Raw genomic sequence first — 21,901 nt, forward strand, 5'->3', positions numbered from 1 at the left:
TGGACAGGGCGAGTGCAACTCCGTTAAATCTCTTGGACCTCTTAGTGGCTTTTGATACCATTGATCATGGTATCCTTCTGGATTGCCTTTCGGGACTGGGAGGCACTCTTCTGTGGTGCCTTGAGGGTACCAGCCCTACCTTGAGGGTAGGTTTCATAAGGATGTGCTGGGGTGCTACTGCTCTGCCCCTTGGCATGTCGGGTTTCCCAAGGTTCCGTCTTGCCCCCCATGCTTTTTCAACACCTTTGTGAAGCCGCTGGGAGATGTCATCCAGAAATTTGGGCTGAGCTGCTACCAATAAGCAGATTAATTTCAGCTCTAATTCATGCTATCAGAGGATCCCAGGGAGGCTGTGGAAACTGTGATCAGGTGCCTGGAGGCTGTTTTGGAATTGACGAGGGCTAACAAGCTGAAACTTAATCCTAACAAAATGCAGGTGCTACTAGCTCTGACCTGGTTAGGCCAGGCAAGCCTGATCTCATGAGACCTTGGAAGCTAAGCAGGGCCAACCCAGGCAAATACTTGGATGGGAGATCTCCAAGGAATATGAGGGCTGGATCATAGAGGCAGGCAACAGAAGCCACCTCTCTGAATGTCCAAGCCCCCAGTAAAGATTGCCAGAAGTCAATGATGAAAAAAGAGTACAGCAGATCCAGCCGAATTGGCAAATTACCGACCGGTCTCAAATTTACCATTTTTAGGTAAAATTACTGAGAGGGCAGTAGCGTTACAGTTGCAGGGTTTTCTGGATGACGCTTCCATCTTAGATCCTCACCAGTCCGGCTGGTCGCCTTAGTGGATGATCTCCAGCGGCATCTGGATCGAGGCGGCGTGGTGGTGCTGATGTTGTTAGACCTGTTGTCTGCGTTCGACATGGTCGACCATCAGTTACTGACCCGTCGGCTCGCCGACGCAGGGATTAGGGGGTCGGCCTTACAGTGGCTTTCCTCCTTCCTTGATGGACGGGGACAAATGGTGGCAATTGGGGGAGAACTGTCCCAGAGGCACTCACTAGATTGTGGGGTGCTGCAGGGAGCAGTCCTCTCTCCGATGTTATTTAACATCTATATGCGCCCCCTTGCCCAGATTGCCTGGAGGTATGGGCTGGGGTGGCATCAATATGCAGATGACACCCAGCTCTATCTACTAATGGATGGTCGGCCTGACTGCATCCCAATAAATCTGGACCTTGCATTGCAAGCTGTGACGGAACGGCCCTGGTTTGCCTACCAGACCCCAGTTCCCCTTTTTGGAGGGAGCTATTTCTCCTCCGGCCACTTGGGCTCGCTGCCACCACCTGCTCAGTCTAGGGGTTTGGATTGAGAGGAACAGGACTCCCAATCCCCCTCGCCAGCTCGGAGGCCAGGCCTCAAGGTCCTCTGCCACCCTGTACTTGGGTATCACAGAGGCCACAGCACTTCTTCGGGGAACCCCTGGAGGATTGGCACCCTATCCAACTACAGGCCTTCCCCCTTTCCCCGGGGCCCCCTTCATAAAGCAGCGTGGTCTAAAGCGGTTGGGGATCTATGTGATACAGAGTTTGACTGCCAGCATTCAAAACAGTAAAAATATTTAATTAGAAGAGAAAAAGAAAAGAAAAGAAAAAAACAAAAGCAGTTGCATGTAAAAGTTTAGCACAGCACCCGAACAACAACTAGAAAGACAAATAAAAGGTGGATTTAAACGCATCCTCCCGTCTCTGGTCTAACCTTGCCCTGCCTTGTGGATGACTTCCTCGTTCTGACTTCCTGGAGTCCTCCTCTCCCTCAAGAGAAGGCCTCTCCCACAGTCAGGAGCCCACAGACTGACAACCGCTCTCCTTGAGTGCCAGCCAAGAACTGACCTTTTCCCGCCTCACTCCAATAAAAAAAAGAACTTCCTGCCCCTCTAGGAGGCTTTCCCCCTAGAGTTGATGGTTTAACTCCAGAAGGCAGGAGGGAGTGAAGGGAAGGCTAGGCCACAAAGCCTGCCTTAGCAGTTTCATGTTCCCTCCCAACCAAGCACCACCATTAACTAAGATGGCGTTTCTCCACACAAGCCGTGGCAGGTTGGCTCAGGCTGAGTGGGTTGAAGCTGAATCCAACGAAGACAGAGGTCCTTCGCTTGGGTCGTGGCGCTCTGGGAAGAGAAATTCTTCTCCCAGTTTTTGACGGTGTGCCACTGAAAGCCGCGCACAGGGTCAGAAGCTTGGGAGTCCTACTGGAGCCTTCATTGTCAATGGAGGCCCAGATAGCGGCCACTGCCAAGTCCGCGTTTTTTCATCTTAGACGGGCGAGGCAGTTGGCCCCCTTCCTCGAGTGTCAGGACCTAGCAACAGTGACCCATGCAACGGTCACCTTGATACTGGATTACTGTAATGCCCTCTACATGGGGCTGCCTTTGTGCCAAACCCGGAAGCTGCAGCTGGTGCAGAACGCAGCGGCTAGGCTATTGTTAAGGCTCCCGAAATGGGAGCACATACAGCCGGGGCTGCTCGAGCTTCACTGGCTGCCAGTTGCATACCAGGTTCGTTACAAAGTGCCGGTTATTACCTTTAAAGCCCTATATGGTTGAGGGCCTGCCTACCTGAGGGACCGTCTCTCCCCATATGAACCCCAGAGAGTACTGAGGTCAGCAGGAAAGAACCAGCTGAACATCCCTGGGCCGAGGGAGGCCAAATTGAAGAACACAAGGGAACGGGCCTTCTCTATTGTAGCTCCACACCTGTGGAATCAACTTCTGGACGAAGTGCAGGCCCTGCGGAGTCTTGACCAATTCCGCAGGGCCTGCAAGACTACTCTTTTTAAGATGGCCTTCGCCTAACATTGAACCAAAGATAGATTCGCTGTAGACGTATCTCGCCATTAAATTTATCAAAGATCTGTAATATAGCACCACAAATGTTTAAAATTTAATAGAGATGTTGGTTTAAATGATGGTTTTATATAATGTAGTATTTATTGAATTATATGATTTTATTGTATATTGAATTCATGTTGTGAGCCGCCCTGAGCCTGCTTCGGCGGGGAAGGCGGTTTATAAATAAAATGTATTATTATTATTATTATACATTGAAACACACGCACAAACATTTTTTTTAATGCAGGTGCTACTGGTGGGGGGAAGGTTGGACCCAGGAAATGGGTTATCTCCTGTTCTGGAAGGGGTTGTACTCCTCTTAAAGGAGCAGGTTTGTAGCTTGGGAGTGTTCCCAGCCCTGGGCCTCCTGTTGGATAAACCTCCTAGTGGCTGGTGGTTGCCATTCAGCAGCTTCAGCTGGTGAGCCAGCTGCAGCCCTTCCTGGACAGAAAAGATCTTGCCCAGTGGTGCATGCCCTAGTAAAATCTAGATTAGATTACTGCAAAGCACTCTATGTGGGGCTACCCTTGAAGACTATCTGGAAGCTACAGCTGGTACAGAATGCTGTGACCAGGATACTGAGTGTACATATGAACATATGAAGCTGCCTTCTACTGAATCAGACCCTTGGTCCATCAAAGTCAGTATTGTCTTCTCAGACTGGCAGCGGCTCTCCAGGGTCTCAAGCTGAGGTTTTTCACGCCTACTTGCCTGGACCCTTTTTTGGAGATGCCGGGGACTGAACCTGGGACCTTCCGCTTCCCAAGCAGATGCTCTACCACTGAGCCACCATCCCTCCCCATGTAGTAGGTCATAGGGTCTATATCACTCCAGTCGTGTTTTACCTTCACTGGCTTCCTACCCATTCACTCTGGCCATCCCTGGAGGACCTGCTTTGGTTGTCCCTGCCATCTGAGGCTAGATGAATGTTGACTCAAGAAAGGGCCCCTTTTTTTTGACATGGCACCAAAACTTTGGAACCCCTTGCCCAAGGTGCCTTCCTCTATTTGGCCCTCCTTCTACTGTTCTTTGGCTATATATTATAATTTAATTTTATATTTGTAACTGTATTTCAATTGTTTAAATGTTTTTATGTTTGCCATCTTGCGGACCTTGATTGGGAGAAAGGTAGAGTCAAAATGCTTTAAATAAATAAAGTACAGCCCATCCACTATAAACTGCTATTCAATCTCCACCCCATTCACATCCCCTTCCATTAGACTGTCCCTCCGTCTTATTGCTAGGCTTTCCTTCTCTCACTCCCCCTTTCTCTTGATAAGAGGGAGCACAAGTTGTGCTGCTGAATGCCTATGTAATCAAGAACTTGGTTAAAGTTCAGGTTTAGTATCTTCTTCCTTCTAGATATATATAATTTTTTTTGGCCACTGTGTGACACAGAGTGTTGGACTGGATGGGCCATTGGCCTGATCTAACATGGCTTCTCTTATGTTCTTAGATTATAAACGTGATCTGTATGACCTCTATGGCATCGAAGGACTTATAGACGCAAGTACAGGTAAACACCAGATTCAAAGAAACTTATGATGTAGTAGCATAATTTCCAGGTATGCATGGGATGCACTACATGCCTTGCTTATGCGTTGTTTTCATTGTTGGCATGTAGAAACTAGTGATTCCTTCCACCCTGAAAACGTGAATTTTGTTCAGCACTGCAGGCCCCTGGCCAACCCTACATAATTTTATCTGGAATTTTTCTTCCCTGCTGAGTGGAGGCATCATGTCTGGGCCCTGGTGTAAGACACATTTTTGGGACCCCTCTACCCACACCCATTGTATGTGTGCATGTAAAGAAAGTGTTTCAAAACGATGTTCATATTTGATAGCATTCCCTTCTCTTCCACCCCCACCCCGCAACATTTCAACACAAATGTTTGATTTTAGAATGGGGATGCCAACCTCCAGGTGGGACCTGGGGATCCCCTGGAATTACAGCTCATCTCCAGACCAGAGATCAGTTTCCCTGGAGAAAATGGATGCTTTGGAGGGTGGATTGCATGGCGTTGTACCTCACTGAAGTCTCTGTTCTCTCTAGCCTCCAACCCCAAAGGATACAGTTTTCCAGCCTTGATGTAGCAACCTTAACACCTTTTCCTCTGCCAGTGGACCTGGCAATCCTATTTAAGAATTATGTCTGTATTTAATTTTATTTATTTAAATATGAATGTTACTCTTAGTTCATCTTACTTACTCAGTGTTAAAGTTTGCAGATGCTCAATTTGTATCTTCTTTTTGGCAAATACATTAGTTTTCCTATCCAAATCAACTTTTCTTGTACATTCTTGCTGTATATTATTCTGTTAGTCTCTCTGAGGCAGCAAGAGCTGCACCTACAGCACTCCCAGTGGTTGGGAAGAATTATGACAGGGTGAGGATTGCAAATAAAACTATTCTGTGAGTGTTCCAGTTAGGGAGTAAGAAACAGAGATAAACTTGGTACAGCAGTTGCGGACAGCAACAAACTTTGGTGGCCACCCCACCTTGTTCTATGGGCATTACACCATTGCTGCTGGAGGTAAAACTTTCATTGTATTATAAATTATCTTAATGACTCTGATGAATCATTTGGCTCAAAATATGGCCAATGGCATTTCTGTCTTCTGTGCATTCCTGATGTACACCTTTCCTCTATTTGACCATGGTTCTTAAGAGATGCCTGCATAGAGTCGGCCCTTTTAATAAAGTGAAATAAAGCATCTTGAGAATCATATTTTTCTGCGTTGTGGTCCTGCGGCTAGGGCTCCCTTCTTGTCTAGCAGTGACCTTTTCATTTTGGCTCAAATAGCCTTTGAGCAAAGGCATAATTTTCTGAAACAGATCCCTTGCCGCCCTGTTTGCCTTCTTTCTTCCCACCCTGAGCTGCATCATAGCTTACTGAAATAATGTAGTCTGAACAGAAGTATCTTATTTGTTTCTTCAAAGGAACTGATCATTATCAGAGCACAGGGGGGACTCCTGACTTCACATTCACCTTTCGTGATGCAGACGAGGTCTTCAAGGAAGTCTTTGGAGAACAAGGTCCTTCCACAGAGTTCTTTGGTACGAGCTAGCATATTGATGGAAATGTAGAAAACATATGAAGTAGTCTAGACCAGGCCAATTTGTATCAGATCCCTAATGTGTAGGACAAATGTCTTCACCAGCTATACCATCACTGGAGCTGCAGGGGACTGAGTCTAGGATGCTTAGCATGTGCATTACTATTTAGCAAAGGGCCCAGCCCCTACTTATCATTCGATACATCTCTGAAGTTGTTTCTTTTGCATTCCCTCAAAACCATAGATTTTGTTTTGTCTTCCATATGACGTTGTCATATTTTTGCCAAATGTTTAGAGCTTTCCTGGCTCCATTGTGGGTTTCCTCACACTTGCTTTGGCATGATCACTCCTAAAAGATCATATGCAAAGTGCGTTTGGAGAAAGTATATCTAAAGAGACACAGATTTCTGCACCTCCCTTACTAGCTTCCATTCCCCAAAGCAACCACTAGCAGACTTTTTGATATTTAACAAAATATTGGTTGTATGCATATTAAAACCCTGCAACAATACAGCAACAACTGATAAAAAAAACCTGGCAAAAATCCTGCAGGTGATGGAGGTTGAGAGGGTGGCAGGTAGGAGGGGAAGCATAGAGAACATTTTGGTGCAGAAACTGTTTTGTCACTGTGACTGTCTTTGTATCCATAGAGGCAATGAGAGGAAAAACTGGAAGTAACATAAGAGTTCAATTGACCTGAATAGCCCAGACAAGCCTGATCTCATCAGATCTTGGACGCTAAGCAGGGCTGACCCTGGCAAATACTTGGTTGGTTGACCTCCAAGGAATACCAAAGCAGGCAAGCCACCTCTCTGAAATGTCCAAGCTCCGCTAGGGGTCTCCAGAAGTCAGCCATGAATTCCAGATGTGTGCGTATGCACACACACACTCACCAAAGAAAAAAAAGATTTTAAAAGAGTTCAGTTGGCAAGGAGTTATCACTAGCTGATCCAAAGTCAAGCAAATAAATGCTTCCACTTTACAGATGGGGAACAGAAACTTAGAGACAGTGTGACTTTCTCAAAGACAGCATTTGTGGCTGGGCACATGGTTTTGAACTCAGGTCTAGATGTCTAGAGTTTAGACTATGCTGGATACTGTTGTCAGAAACCTAGGAGATGGAGCAGGGCTGCTAAACCTGGAAGGCTACAACTTGCCTATCATCCATCCAGCAAAGATGCAAAAAGAGACCCATCTAATTCAGAAGCCTGGAAGGAAAGGTAAATTTGAAAGACAAGGGTGAAGACTGGGGCAATATCCACACAGATGTTTTGCTCCACCTTGGCGTCCTTTACAGCAGTGTTGGTTGCAGGAGCATCTACATGACGTTATCATCAGTGTTCCCTCTAAGCTGAGTTAGTGTGAGATAGCTCACAGTTTTTTAGCTTCTGACTCCCAAATTTTTGTCCGCTCAGGAAAAATGGCCCCAGAGAAAGCTGATTTATGCAGTAGATCACAACTTTAATGACGGCAGTTCACAAAGTAGAATTTTTGCTCACAAGACTACAGCTTAGAGGGGTTATTGGTTATCATCTATTTGTTCTGTTTCCATATTTCCCCCTACTTTGCTGCAATATTTCTTCACCCTGGTTTGGTACAATCACTGTGAAAAATCAAAGCACCTTTGAAAGCCATGTAGATTGGAAGCCCTGTAGATGAGAAAATGTGCCTTTTTGCAGGTTTCAGCCACATAAAGCATTTTCCTTATCTCAGCCCCTTTCCCCAACTGCCGGTTTCTCCACAAACACGGGAGGGCTTGGGGAGGGCTTAAAAACACTGGTAATTGATAGGTTGCCTTGGACAGTCAGTTCAACCATGGAATCAATCCCTAGTACTCCAGTGGTTCTAATGAATGCTTCTATGTGCATGTTGAGTATCGGACTCTGCACCCGCGCCGCGCAAGCCGGGACGTCCTCGGGTTACCTGGCGCAGCGCGGGAAAAGTCACCGCCAATCAAGACCAAGCGCAGGAAGTTTAACTGGCCAGGATTGGGCTGGCCAGCAGGGGGGTTGATCCGGGGTGCATGTATATATTAGCGGACCCGGCCGCGTGTTCCCCAGTTCTGTAATGTACCAGCGATTAAAGACCAATGCCTTTACCACGTCTCGTCTCCCAGTACATTACACTGGCGACGAAGGTGGGATCTAGATAGGTCCGGCCGGAGACGAGGAAGGCGAGAGACCGCAGGATCGGGCAGCCCGCCGCCACCATGGCGAACTCGAGCGTAACGAAGGGCCATCTTGCGGAATTCAACCCGGAGCACCCCGAGAGATGGGAGACCTACACCGAAAGGGTCGAGTGCTACCTGCGGGCGAACCTGATCGACGAGGACGAGAGAAAGAGAGACGTCCTGCTGAGCGTCTGTGGCGAAGAGACCTTCGAGATCGCACGAGGTCTCTCCGCTCCAGCTAAGCTGACGGAGAGGACCTACCGGGAAGTCGTGAGGCTCCTCACGGGCCACTTTTCACCCCAACCGTCCATCGTCGCCCGCCGATTCCTCTTCCACAAGAGGGACCAAAAGTCGGGGGAGACAGCGGCGGTCTACCTGGCGGCCCTTCGGCAGATCGCCGGAAATTGCAACTTTGACAAAAGGGACGAAGCCCTGCGGGACCGTTTCGTCTGGGGCCTCCGCGACGAGCGATTGCAGCAGAAGCTCTTCGCGAAGGAGGAGCTAACGCTACAACAAGCCTTCAACGAGGCAACGGCCTTCGAGAGGGCCACCAAGGCGTTCGGCCAGCCACGAGGTGAAGCAGTCCACCAAGGAGAAACGGAGCCAGAAGACCGAACAGAGGAAGAAGCGTTTCAACTCCGGCGGCCCCAAAGAACGGACACAAGGGCCCCCACTAGACAGCGAGCGACGGAGAGGGCCACCGCCACCACCGGTCCCAGGTGCGCCAGCTGCGGCGACCCCCACGAGCGCCGGGACTGCCCGTACCGCAACCTGGACTGCCGCAGCTGCGGAAAGACGGGCCACATCGCCCGGGCTTGCCGGGCCAAGAACAGCCGCCGACAACCATCAGCGCATCACGACTCCCTGGACACCCACACGACGGCATCCACCACTCTGCAGGTATTGAACTTGCCCCTATCGGCCCCAGACAAGGTCAAAATGTCGGTCCTAATCGAGGGCGCCCCCTGCACCATGGAAGTGGACTCGGGTTCCTCCATCTCCATCATTTCGGAGGAAACCCTCAAGAAACTATGCCCCCACCGCCGCCTTCAAACGAGGCCAGCGGACTTCGTACTGAGGGACTTTCAGAAGAACCCTGTACACATCGTGGGGTGGGCCCGGGTGCATGTGGAAAGAAGGGGTTTCAGAGGGCCCCTGGACATCCTAGTGGTCAAGCGCCAACTGACCACACTTCTAGGGTTGGCTTGGTTCAATCCCCTGGGGATCCAGCTGGTGGGGGTGGACCACTTGCAGGCAAGCAATTTCGACGGGGTCTGCCGGGAGTTCCCCGAGGTCTTTGACGGGTCTTTGGGGAGCTATAAGGGTCCGCCCATCACCCTACCGATTGACCCAATGGTCAGGCCCATAAGGCTTAAAGCGAGGCGCGTCCCGTTCGCCCTTAAGCCGAAAATAGAGGCAGAACTGGACCGCCTAACGGCCCAGGGCGTCCTAGAACCGGTAACATACGCGGAATGGGAAACCCCCATAGTAACGCCCGTCAAACCCAATGGGGAGGTGAGGATCTGCGCTGACTACAAGTGCACGATCAATAAGGCGCTACAAGACAACCCCTACCCAGTCCCGGTGGTCAGCCACGTCCTAGCAGCGCTAGCCGGGGCGAAGGTTTTTGGGAAGCTGGACTTAGCACAAGCATACCAGCAACTGCCGGTCGACGCTAAGACAGCGGAGGCGCAGACGATCGTGACCCACAGGGGCGCGTTCAGGGTTAAACGGCTGCAGTTCGGGGTCAGTGTGGCTCCGGGGATATTCCAGAGCATAATGGACGCTCTCCTGAAAGGGATCCCCGGAGTTCAACCCTTCTTTGACGACGTTTTAATCGCCGCCCCCAATGAAGGAGAGTTCTGCTGCCGCCTGCGCGAGGTCCTCAGACGGTTCCAAGCGGCGGGGCTGAGAGTCAAAAAGGAGAAATGTTTGTTAGGGGTCCCGCGAGTGGAGTTCCTGGGGTTCGCCGTGGACGCGGCGGGGATACACCCGACGGCGGACAAGACCAGGGCCATAGTCCAGGCTCCTGCGCCCAAATGCAAGGCAGAACTACAGAGTTTTTTAGGATTGTTGAACTTTTATCACACGTTCCTACCGCACAAAGCCGCCGTAGCGGAACCGTTGCACCGTTTGCTGGATAAACAGGCCCCGTGGGTCTGGGGCCAACGCCAAGCCGCGGCGTTCCAAGCAGTGAAGGACCTCTTGGTCTCTAACGCGGTACTTCACCACTACGACGAAAACCTACCCCTGATCCTAGCTTGCGACGCCTCCCCCTACGGAGTAGGAGCGGTTTTGGGGCACCAACTCCCGGACGGGAGGGAAGTGCCAGTCGCGTACTATTCACGGACTCTATCTCCAGCGGAGCGGAACTACGCTCAAATTGACAAGGAGGCCTTGGCGATCGTGGCGGGGGTGCACAAGTTCAACGACTACCTCTACGGTAGGCGTTTCACCATCGCCACGGACCACAAGCCGCTCCTGGGCCTCCTAGCTCCAGACCGTCAGACCCCCCAAATCCTATCCCAGAGGGTCCTGAGGTGGAACCAGTTCCTGAACTCCTACACGTATGAACTGGTCCACCGCCCGGGTAAAGCCATGGGACACGCCGATGCCCTCAGCCGCCTGCCGCTCCCCATGACAGAACCGGATCCCGCCCCTGCACATGGGGTAATGCTCATTGAATCGCTCCCCGAGCGCCCCCTGCACGCGGCGGAGGTGGCTCGGGCAACAGGGAGGGACCGCATCCTGGCATGGGTCAGGGACTGGGTGGGGAGGGGGTGGCCATCAGGCAAAGTCGAAGACGCGTTCAGGCCGTTCGCGTCCAGGAAGGACGAGCTATCAACCCACAAGGGGTGTGTGCTTTGGGGCAGCCGGGTGGTGGTTCCCCCCCCCTTGCGCAAGCAGGTGCTGGAAGACCTCCACGAGACCCACCCGGGCATCGTGAGGATGAAAGCCCTGGCCCGTAGTTATGTGTGGTGGCCGGGCATGGATGAGGAGATAGAGGGGTGGGTGAGGAGGTGCCAACCCTGCCAAGAATCCCGGCCCGATCCCCCATCAGCCCCGGTCCACAGATGGGAGTCTAACAGGCGACCATGGTCCCGCCTCCACTTAGATTTTGCAGGCCCGTATCAGGGCCAAATCTTTTTTATACTTGTGGATGCCTACACAAAATGGCTGGAGGTGATTCCAGTAGCCTCGACCTCCACAGCAGCAGCCGTCCGGGCACTCAGGAGGGTCCTATGCACGCACGGGATCCCAGACACCCTGGTGACGGATAACGGTACTGCATTCACCTCCCGGGAATTCCGGGAGTTCACGGAGAGGTACCTCATACGACACATAAGATCCGCACCCTTCCATCCGGCCACCAACGGCCAAGCAGAGCGGATGGTGCGGACCACCAAGGAAGCACTGGGGAGAATAGTACAAGGGGATTGGGACCACCGCCTCTCAGCCTTCCTGTTCCACAACAGGATCACCCCAAACCCTATAACGGGATCCAGCCCCGCAGAACTGCTTATGGGGAGGAAACTGACAACACGCCTAGACAGGCTGCACCCCGACCGGGCCCCCGAGGTCCGCGGGTCCCCAGAGGTCCGGGAGGCGGTGCGGGGGTTCTTTCCGGGTGACCCGGTATACGCGAAGAACTTCGCAAGCGGTCCCGAGTGGGTCGCGGGGAGAGTCCTTAGGGTGACAGGTTCCAGGTCATACGAGGTGACCACCGAAGGGGGCCAGGTACTAAGGCGGCACATAGATCAGCTGCGCCGCCGCACCCTACCCGAAGAAACAGAGGAGGTAGGGAATAGGGAACCGCGGGCAACCGAAGGTCCGGAAGGGCGCTCGCCAATACAGGAACTACCCACTTATGACGCCCCCAGAGACACCGAACCAGAGCCGGAGCCTGAAACAGACCCCAACATCCCGCAGCCAGAAGCAGCATCGCCCACAACGGAACCAGCCTCCGCACCAAGAGCGACCCCGAGGAGATCGACACGGGAACGGAGAGCACCGGCGTACCTCCGGGACTATGTGGTTTAAACTAAGGGGGGAGGAGTGTTGAGTATCGGACTCTGCACCCGCGCCGCGCAAGCCGGGACGTCCTCGGGTTACCTGGCGCAGCGCGGGAAAAGTCACCGCCAATCAAGACCAAGCGCGGGAAGTTTAACTGGCCAGGATTGGGCTGGCCAGCAGGGGGGTTGATCCGGGGTGCATGTATATATTAGCGGACCCGGCCGCGTGTTCCCCAGTTCTGTAATGTACCAGCGATTAAAGACCAATGCCTTTACCACGTCTCGTCTCCCAGTACATTACAGTGCAAGAATCAAAATATATGTGCGCAATGATTCAAACTGTGTGCTTGAACTTCTAGGTTCAAAACGACTGTATCCTGAGAATAACCATGAACCTACTGGGCAGTCCCATTAACAAGTGTTTCAAGCCCTTTATGGACCGTACAAATGCTTTCAAATCCATGAGACAAACTAACAAACGAAGCTTGAGGATTTATTGTTTCTCTAGTATCAGGTTTAGAATGTTAGTACAATCTATATTGTATTTGTAGCCCTTGGGAATTGTAGGAAAGAACAGAAGAAGGGTGCCAGGTCTCTTTAAATATCAGTTCCTCTCTAATCTTGTAGTCCGGCTACAAGATCCTGCTCTGTTCCCCATTCCTGAAATATTACAGAGGATTTCCTTTCGAAATAACAGTATAATTCCTGATTTGTATTGTTTAATTGTAAAGCACTGAAATAAGTTTATGCACGCTCAGGTCTCCTGGTGAATTGGTCGATGTATGTATTATTTATCTCATTTACGCTCTGCTATCTTTCCATCATTCCTCCATTTTATTTTCACAACAACCCCGTAAAAATTAGGCTAGGCTGCAAGTGTATGACTGGCCCAAGGTCACCCAATAACCTTCTGTGGTAGAATGGAGATTTGAACTCGGGTCTCCCAGATCCTAGTTCAACACTCTAACAACTACTGCACGACGACTCTCATAATCATCGTCATCATCATCTGGAGTATATGGTGCACTTAATTAATTGTCACTTCTATTGTCAGAGCACATCTAATAAGTCTGTCCCTGTTTTCTAGATGATTTTTCTCCAATTATAGATCAGGATGACAGCATGTCTCAGTTGGTCATGCCCGGAGATGTCACCTACTCTTATTGTTCCTATACTTCCCCGGGACAGACAGGTAAGGATATACATTCCCATTGTCTTTCAGCTTTGAGGAGTACTCTGAAGAACCCAGTGACAATCTTATCTCACACTATTTGCACATATCTATTGCAGCCATTGCCACAATCTATCTTCTGTGATTTTCAGTTTTTAGTTTCTGCATTTTTCTGTCCTAGCTGTTCTGTCAGCTCATAACAATTCACCTCTGCTTTTCAAAAGTATAAAGAGCATTTGCACCTATCAAATTTATACCTGCAAGCTTCTACTGGTGTGACTCACTGCTCAGGAAGGCCTCTAATGGGCTTCTTAAGTATTGCGCTGCTTGCACAGATTCCTCTCAGTGGTGATGCTGACCTCCTGTTTTCTAGACTTCTACACTACCTTTGGACCTGGTGCTGAAATGGGAATTGGCTTCCATTCTGTCTCTACAACTACCAAGTACATCAATGGCAAGCGGATAACTACCAGGAGGTGAGCTGACAGGATGAATCCGGTGACACCGGCTGCTATGTCTCATAATCACACTGCAAGTGTGGTCTCTCTCACCTGTGGTCTACAGATGACAACGTCTAAAAGCTAGAAGAGACTGCTTCGGTCATCTAATGGGAAAAGATACCTGGGCTCTATGTAAAGCTTCCTCCAACCACACCAACCTTTTTTTTGACAAGTATCCAAGGGCAGGGCTTTTTTTGAGCAGGAACGCACAGGCAAGCAGTTAATAATAATAAGTTCCAGCTGGCTTGGTGTCAGGGGGTGCAACCTAATATGCAAATGAGTTTCTGCTGCGCCTTTTCTACAAAAAAGCCCTATGCAAAACAATGATGACATCAGAAGGTGTGGCCTAATATGCAAATGAGTTCCTGCTGGGTGTTCTCTAAAAAAGAAACCTGACTAAGAGTAAACATTCCCCAGCCTCCACAGGGAACTTGTGGTTCCTTCCATTGTTGAATTCCTGTGACAAGAAATATCATATAGAAGCCTTAAATCAATTTGTATTTAAATTTATCTGTAATGTGAAGATAAAACCTAGAATAGGTAGAATGGACATCTGAATTCTCTTCTGCAATCTGCCCCTCATTACTTGCAGTTACATGCAGCATAATGGGAGAGAAGCTCAATGCTACTTTTTAGTCTCATGGGTACTACTTATACCACACTTACAGATAGGAAATTCTTTCTACTACTTAATTCTACATCCCATTGTTTTTGTCTTACCTTCATTTTCTTTCTGAGAGTTTTTTTTTTAACATTTAAAAACTGTCCGCATGTTTTCTTCTTCCACTGTTATAATCTTCTTTTGATGAGCTCAAACCTCTTTAAGCTTGTCCTCACTAGATTTATATTCAAGATCTGTTAATGCATTGCATCTTGCTTTTGAATACTTGCAATTTTTTTGGTAATCTGTAGTGTCCAGAATGAAACAACGTACTGAAATGAGAGCTTATCATTGTAGGCAGAGGGTCACACTTTGAACTGGTACTTGTTAAATTTCCATTTTGTTGTTTTTGTTCCTCTTTCTAATTTTTTGAGATATTTTTGAATTTACAATCTCATATTTTTTGTACGTTATGGTGAGCAATCCCCCCCCCCACAATCTCATATCTAGAATGTTTGCAGCCCCTCCCCATTTTCTATCACCTACAATTATGTCAATTATTTTATTCACTCCTATGCACGAATAATTGATGAAAGTACTGAATGATACCGGAAAGGAAAGGAAAGGAAAGGAAAGGAAAGGAAAGGTCCCCTGTGCAAGCACCAGTCGTTTCCGACTCTGGGGTGACATTGCTTTCACAACATTTTCACGGCAGACTTTTTACGGGGTGGTTTGCCATTGCCTTCCCCAGTCTTTTACACTTCCCCTCCAGCAAGCTGGGTATTCATTTTACCGACCTCGGAAGGATGGAAGGCTGAGTCAACCTCGGGCCGGCTTCCTGAATCCAGCTTCCTCCAGAATCGAACTCAGGTCGTGAGCAGAGAGTTCAGACCATAGGACTGCAGTACTGCTGCTTTACCACTCTGCGCAACGGGGCTACTATTCCCCAAAACTGATGGTCAAAGAATAATTATCTACAACTCTTTTAATTTACAAGTATTTTTAATTACACAATCAATTTCTTTCGAAAGATTTGTAGCCTGGAGCCTTCCCATGACAGCTAAGTACTATAATAATCCACTGAACACAAATTGATAATAATTACATTAAAATTATCCATCCTATCTAAGCTCTAACCATTAAAAGACAGCACATAAAGATAGGTCCTTCAGTGCTTCTGAAAGCTGCTGGAATTTGGACTATAAGGCGAGCTTCCAAAGGGAGGGAACAGTCATGAAGAATGCCATTGTGTGGATATGTGGGGAACAACGTTTCCTCTAAGCTCCCCAGTGTTGTGAGCAGAATTCTCTCATGAGCAAAAAAACCCACTAGTAGCATTAAATTTCACTATCACATAATCTACATTTCACTATCACATAAATTAACCTTGTACAAACCTCAGAATAAATTATATTTAAAACTATATTTTAAGAATAATTTAAACATTATAAGTGAAAACAGCCTCCAAGAGGGACATATTCTACACCATGCTATTTTAAAATGTCAACCGTCCACATGTATAAACTATGGATATGATTGACTCAAGGTTGTATTTTTTGTAAGTATTGTCTATTGAAATGTTGATCTATGTCTAAAAGCTTGTATATGCTATTAGTCTTAGTTTGATCATCATACAGCAGGGATGGCTACACTGTGGCTCAGAAGCCACACATATTGTGTAGCTCTTGAAGTCTCCCCCCACCTTGTCAGCCATCTTCTCCAAGTCAAGCCAGCCAGCAGCTCAGAGAATGCATTTAACGTTAAAGTTGCTTCTTTTCCACCTCTCTTCCCTCATTTATTTTCCTTCCTTCCTTCCTTCCTTCCATCTCTCAAACATCTGTTCATGTCTTGTGGCTCTCAAACATCTGGCATTTATTCTATGTGGCTCCTATTTTAAATAAGTTTGGCCACCCTGTCATAGATAAATACTTTGTGCTTTAGATTCTTTGAAAGGATGACTTTGTTTTACTGTTGCCCTGTACTGAGCCTTAGAAAACGTATCAGCACTTGTGGGGGGTGGGTGGAACTCTTGCAGCCTACTTTGTTTTTTTAGTGAAATACAACAACCAGCATTACAGGTCAAGTACAACAGAGGAGGAACAATCAATCACAGTCAGAACCCTGCCTAGCCCAACCAACAGGAAGTTACTTAAATGTTATCAAGTTGTCCAAACTGCTTATTTATTCAAATATTTATATCCCACTTTTCCCTGTGACTCAAGGCATCTTACAATTCATACTGAAAAGCATAATAGGGGTGTACAAAAAAATCTCCCCCCCCCCCGGCTCCAGTGTCACCTATGGTGACCATTATAGTCCATGAGTCTATAATGGAGAATTGATCTAGGGGTATCAGGGGATTTGGGGGGCTGGAGGTAGAGACACCAAATGCAGCAAAGCTGCTGGTGCCCCTCCTCAAAAACTTCCTGGAGAGCCAGTTTGGTGTAGTGGTTAAGTGTGCGGACTCTTATCTGGGAGAACCGGGTTTGATTCCCCACTCCTCCACTTGCACCTGCTGGAATGGCCTTGGGTCAGCCATAGCTCTGGCAGAGGTCGTCCTTGAAAGGGCAGCTGCTGTGAGAGCCCTCTCCAGCCCCACCCACCTCACAGGGTGTCCTTTGTGGGGGAGGAAGGTAAAGGAGATTGTGAGCGGCTCTGAGACTCTTCGGAGTGGAGGGCGGGATATAAATCCAATATCTTCTTCTTCTTCCTCAAATTTAAAAAAGATTGGACAAGGGGGTCCAATTCTTTAGGCTCCAGGAGTCCCCCCATTCTCCATTATTTCCAACGTCTCCTTGTGGGCAGAAGCAGAAATTCCTAAACTGCCTGTTAAAATGTTGTGTGCCATTGCCCCTTAGCGCAGCTCAGAGGGAACTGTGGGAGTGGGGAGCTTGCTTGGCTGACAAAAATGTAAAAATCTGGGAAATCTGACCTGAGAAAACTATCTGACCTATTTTGCAGAATTCTCGAGAATGGTCAGGAGACAGTGGAGATTGATGAGGATGGGGAGCTCAAAGTCGCTGAAATGCATGGTAAGAAATAGAGTCTGGGGACCATGAGAGAGGAACACACAGGCAGGCAAGTGTCTTCAGGGTAAGAGCCCCGTCCAGAAAGTGTCTCAGTATCAGCTCTCTTAGTTTGGAATAACTCCCATCTCTGATGCAATTGTTTAAGACTCCTTTGCTCTTTCCTGGTTTGACTGATCAGGAATAAATAAATCACTCCAGATTAGGGTGATCCCCAGAGATGGGAGAGCAAGCGGACAGAAGATGGGGAGCCTCTCGTTCAGGACCAGTCAGTCAAAGGATGATTGCGTAAACACTCACGGTAATACTGATAAGAGCATAATAGAACTTCAGAGTGAAAGTAAGAACATAAGAGCATAAAAAAGCCATGCTGGATCAGGCCAATGGCCCATCCAGTCCAACACTCCGTGGCACACAGTGGCCAAAAAAACCCAGGTGCCATCAGGAGGTCCATCAGGGGTCATCCAATAGGATGATGAATGAGGGCCATGTGTGAAGATTAAGGGGCCAAGGGAGGTGAGGGTTGTTGGAGACGGAGACACACTATAGGTATCTTTATGCCAGTGTCAGAAGTCTATAAGCAAAGACTGGAGACCTGGAGTGCTTGGTGCTCAGTGAAAATGTAGATATAGTAGGTATCACAGCAACATGGTGGAAAGGGGAAAATCTATGGGATGCAGTCATTCCAGGGTACAAGCTCTATAGGCAAGACAGGGAGGGATGGGTTGGTGGATGTGTTGCATTGTACATCAAAGAAGGCATAGAATCCAATAAGTTAGAAAGCATCAAGGGAATTAATTCACCAACAGAAGTGATATGAGTGAAAGTACTGGGCCCTAAGAGTTATTTCAGTAGGGGGTACCCACCAGATCAAACCTTTGTGGCTGATCTTGAGATGGAAAAGGAAATGGGAGGTGACTAAAGCAGATAATATCATACTGAGAGACTTCAACTACCATTACATTGCCTGGGTAACCATGTGCTCAAGTCATGCTGTAGAAGTGAGATTTATAGACATCATAAAGGACTGTGCACTGGAACCGTTGGTCAGGACTGTCGATGTGTCGTTGACCGAGGAGGCCCTCTGTTCCATACCACCTCTATTCAGATGCTAAAGAATCCTCACACCCCTCTCATCTTTTATATATAGCTAGTAATAAGGCCCATTGTGAAGAAAAATACAACAGGCTCTAGAGGCTCTGGGTGAGTGCCCCCCTACCCTTGCTGTCTTCCCACCCACCCAAGTGAAAGCATTCACTCCTCCCCACTCAAGGGAGCTATCTCTGCCATCTGGAGGGCAGGTTTAATTCTGAGTTATCACCAGCCCTCACCTGGAGATTGGCAACAGTGGTTCCACAGGAGAAAAGACCTCTCCCTCAGAGGCCTATAGTGATACCTTAGGAATTTCCCACCAACCATGAAAGGCCTCTGGGTGGGTACCCCCCTTGCTGTCTTCCCACCCAAGCGAAGGTATTCACTCCCCCCCCCACACCCCTCAAGGGGAACTGATCTCTGCCATCTGGAGAACAATTGGATCTCTGCCATCTGGAGATTGGCAACAGTAGTTCCCCAGGAGGAAATGGCATTGTAGCTGGCTGAGGTCCCACTCCTCCTCAAATCCCATCCTCTCCAGGCCCCACCCCTTAAATCTCCAGGAATTTCTTAACCTGGAGTTGGCAACCTTATCTCCTTCCCTTTATGTCCCTCTGACTACAGCTTTCCATCACCTTCCCCCTTCCTGCAGCCTCTACACAGGAAAAGGACAGTCTTTCACAGTGGAGGGGGACCAAAGCAGCATACATCCTTCTCCTCATTCCTCTCCCCACTTTGATCTGAACAACAATGCTGTGAGGCTTCTTGGGTGACCATCCTGGGGTGAGGCTGAGGAGAGGAGGGAGTGATAGGAAACAGGCAGAAAAGGTAGTAAAAGTGGGACAGCCATGCCCTCTGAGGCGCCGCCAGGCTCCCTGGCTATTACAGTGGCCTTTGGAGCCTGTGTGTCTGGGACGCTGTCTGTGTGGGCCATTGATAGGGTAGCAGAGGTCTGTTGCTCTCGGTAGCTGTGATACCTTTCGTGAGGCTACAGTACAGCTGTAGGCCCTTCTGAGGCCAGTTGACAGAGAAGACAGAGAGAAGCATCAGAGATGTGTCTTTTCTGAGTGAGGAAAGACTGCTTTTGGCAGTTTGTTCAACATTTCTGGGCCCGAATAGGCGGGAAACATTTCTGGGCCTGAATAGTTGGGAAATTCCTGGAGATTTGAGGGGTGGAGCCTGGAGAGGATGGGATTTGAGGAGGGGTGGGACCTCAGACAGGTACAATGCCATAGACTCCAAACCGACAATTTCCTCTAGGGGAATCATTGTTGCAAATCTCCAGGTGAAGGCTGGAGATCACTCAGAATTGCAGCTACAATTACAACTGCAATTACAATCTGCCCTGAGCCCATTTTTGAGATGAGTGGGATAGAAATCTAAAATAATAAATACATACATACACTAATCTCTAGATGGCAGAGATCACTTCCCCTGGAGAAAATGGCTTCTTTGCAGGATGGACAGATAAGCGGTGTGCTTAAGACCAACAACGTTATTAGAGACAGACTGTTGGTCTGAAAGGTATCACTAAAGGCCTCTGAGGCAGAACTCACTGGGCCCAGTCCTGACTATGGCTGTCAGTTCCAGGTTGGTGGGAAATCCCTGGAGATTCTGTGGTGGAGTTTGAGGAGGGCATAGGAGTTAGGGCTTCAGAGAGGGGTCTGCCAGAAACAGGTTCTTACTGTGGAAGCTGTCCAGCAAGGATTAGGGGCACTCACCCAGAGCCTCTTTCTAGAGACCGTTGTATTTTTCCCCCACAGTGGGCCTTATTCCTAGTTCTAATATAAATTCCAATGCCTAGGACCTGCCTACCTTAGGGGCCGTCTCTCCCCACATGTTCCCCAGAGAGTACTGAGATCGGGATCTCAAAATCTGCTTGTTATCCCCGAGCCAAAGGAGGCCCGCCTGCAATCCACCAGGGACAGGGCCTTCTCCATAACGGCTCCTTTCTGGTGGAACCAACTGCCGGAAGAGGTGAGGGCCCTGCGGGACCTTGGTCAGTTCCACGGGGCCTGTAAGACAGCCCTCTTCCGGCTGGCTTATAATTAACTGGCATTGGAAGCCGAGTGTAGTTCTGATAGACCGCCGTTATATGTTTTATATGTTTTATTATTCTACTGTTTTAATTGTGTAAGATGTTTTAAATTCAAATTATGTTAGATTTTTATGTGTTGTGAGCTGCCCTGAGCCGCTTCGGTGGGAAGGGCGGGATATAAATAAACTTGAACTTGAACAAACTTTGTAGTGCTGCACCAAGACAGTTCCCCTCACTGGCAATCTTCAAGCATTGCCTGGATGAACACTTGTCAAGAATGTTTTAGGCTGATCCTTCATTGAGCAGGCAGGTAAACTAGACGGCCAGTATGATCCCTTCCAACTCTGTGATTTTATGAAAATACAAGGCCCTCCTTAGATGGTCCCATATCATGTGGCTGCAGGAAATGGGGGCTTCCCATGCTTGCTTGTCCACTCCCTCCCCTTTTGCTTTTTCTCCAGACCTTGGCAACAACATGAAGGCCAGAGTGGAACGGATCAGCCTGGAGCAGCCGGAGGTCCTGAGCTCTGCCACTGACATCCTAGCTCCACAACGCTCACAGAGTATTGAGTCTGTTATTGCCCACCCCGAGGAGGTTGACAGGGACCTGCATAGGGCCATGGCCTACAGTCTGCCTGAGAGGGAGAATGTGGGGCAGCATCTAGTTAACTCCCATAACCCAAAGAAGAGACGAGGCAGCACTCGGCGGGCACACAAAAGAATACTGGGACCCAATGAGGAAGTAGGTGGTCGTTTGGTCTCTCACACCATGGCCATCAGAGCTAAAAGTCCAGGTGGAGGAGACAACAAAAAGGAGACAGAGGACAAGATGGTTGAAGGACCAAAGTCAGGAGGCAACACAGAAGCACTGAGGAGTCAGCTTGTGTGTCAGGAGAATGACTCTGCTCCTAGAGACATCCAGTATGTCATTCCTGAGATAGTTCCTACACGCAGAGATAGGGAATCTGTCATGTGTGTCATTCTCTGAGCCCCAAAATGCAACACAAGAACAATGAGTGTCCAATAAAGGTCACAGCCTGGCTGTTAGTCTCTACAGTTGTATTATTCATTGGGGAATGACAGGTTTCCCTGTGGGGTTGGAGCAGCAGGTACCATTAGGCTCAATTGTAGTAATTTGAATAACTTATCTACATCCTAGAATTTGACTTTCCTAAGAGCAGAAATGCAGAGGCCTGCCATAGTAGAAAGGCCACAGCCAAAAGAGTAATCAGACAAGGAAAGAACAAAGGAACTTTAAGCATCAAAAATTGACTGATATATGGCAAAGAATCAATATGAGCACTGCTTAGCTTATGAGGTTGAGAGTTAGAGGGATCAAAAGCATAACTTTTTGAATTTCCAGTCACAAATCAGAAGTATCCACCAAACAGTTATC

At 48.6% G+C, this 21,901-nt stretch overlaps 2 protein-coding genes across 2 annotated transcripts in view; both read left to right on the plus strand.

The window, feature by feature from the left end:
* The window catches only part of LOC132589539 (dnaJ homolog subfamily B member 6-like), a 32,894-nt gene extending 11,347 nt beyond the window's left edge, over nt 1–21,547 (plus strand). The window contains exons 4-9 of the mRNA XM_060262297.1: nt 4,295–4,354; nt 5,779–5,895; nt 13,165–13,269; nt 13,622–13,724; nt 17,311–17,381; nt 20,967–21,547. Coding sequence (XP_060118280.1) covers nt 4,295–4,354; nt 5,779–5,895; nt 13,165–13,269; nt 13,622–13,724; nt 17,311–17,381; nt 20,967–21,493 — 983 coding nt within the window. The 3' untranslated portion in view covers nt 21,494–21,547. The remainder of the gene's footprint in view (nt 1–4,294; nt 4,355–5,778; nt 5,896–13,164; nt 13,270–13,621; nt 13,725–17,310; nt 17,382–20,966) is intronic.
* LOC132590238 (uncharacterized protein K02A2.6-like) lies at nt 10,990–11,625 on the plus strand (the record flags this gene model as incomplete). The annotated part of the gene is made up of 1 exon (XM_060263212.1): nt 10,990–11,625. A coding segment is annotated over one exon (636 nt), but the record flags the coding sequence as incomplete, so codon positions are not given.
* Nucleotides 21,548–21,901: the final 354 nt, after the last annotated feature.

The sequence above is a fragment of the Heteronotia binoei genome, chromosome 21 (genome assembly GCF_032191835.1).
Source record: "Heteronotia binoei isolate CCM8104 ecotype False Entrance Well chromosome 21, APGP_CSIRO_Hbin_v1, whole genome shotgun sequence".
NCBI classification, from domain to species: domain Eukaryota; kingdom Metazoa; phylum Chordata; class Lepidosauria; order Squamata; family Gekkonidae; genus Heteronotia; species Heteronotia binoei.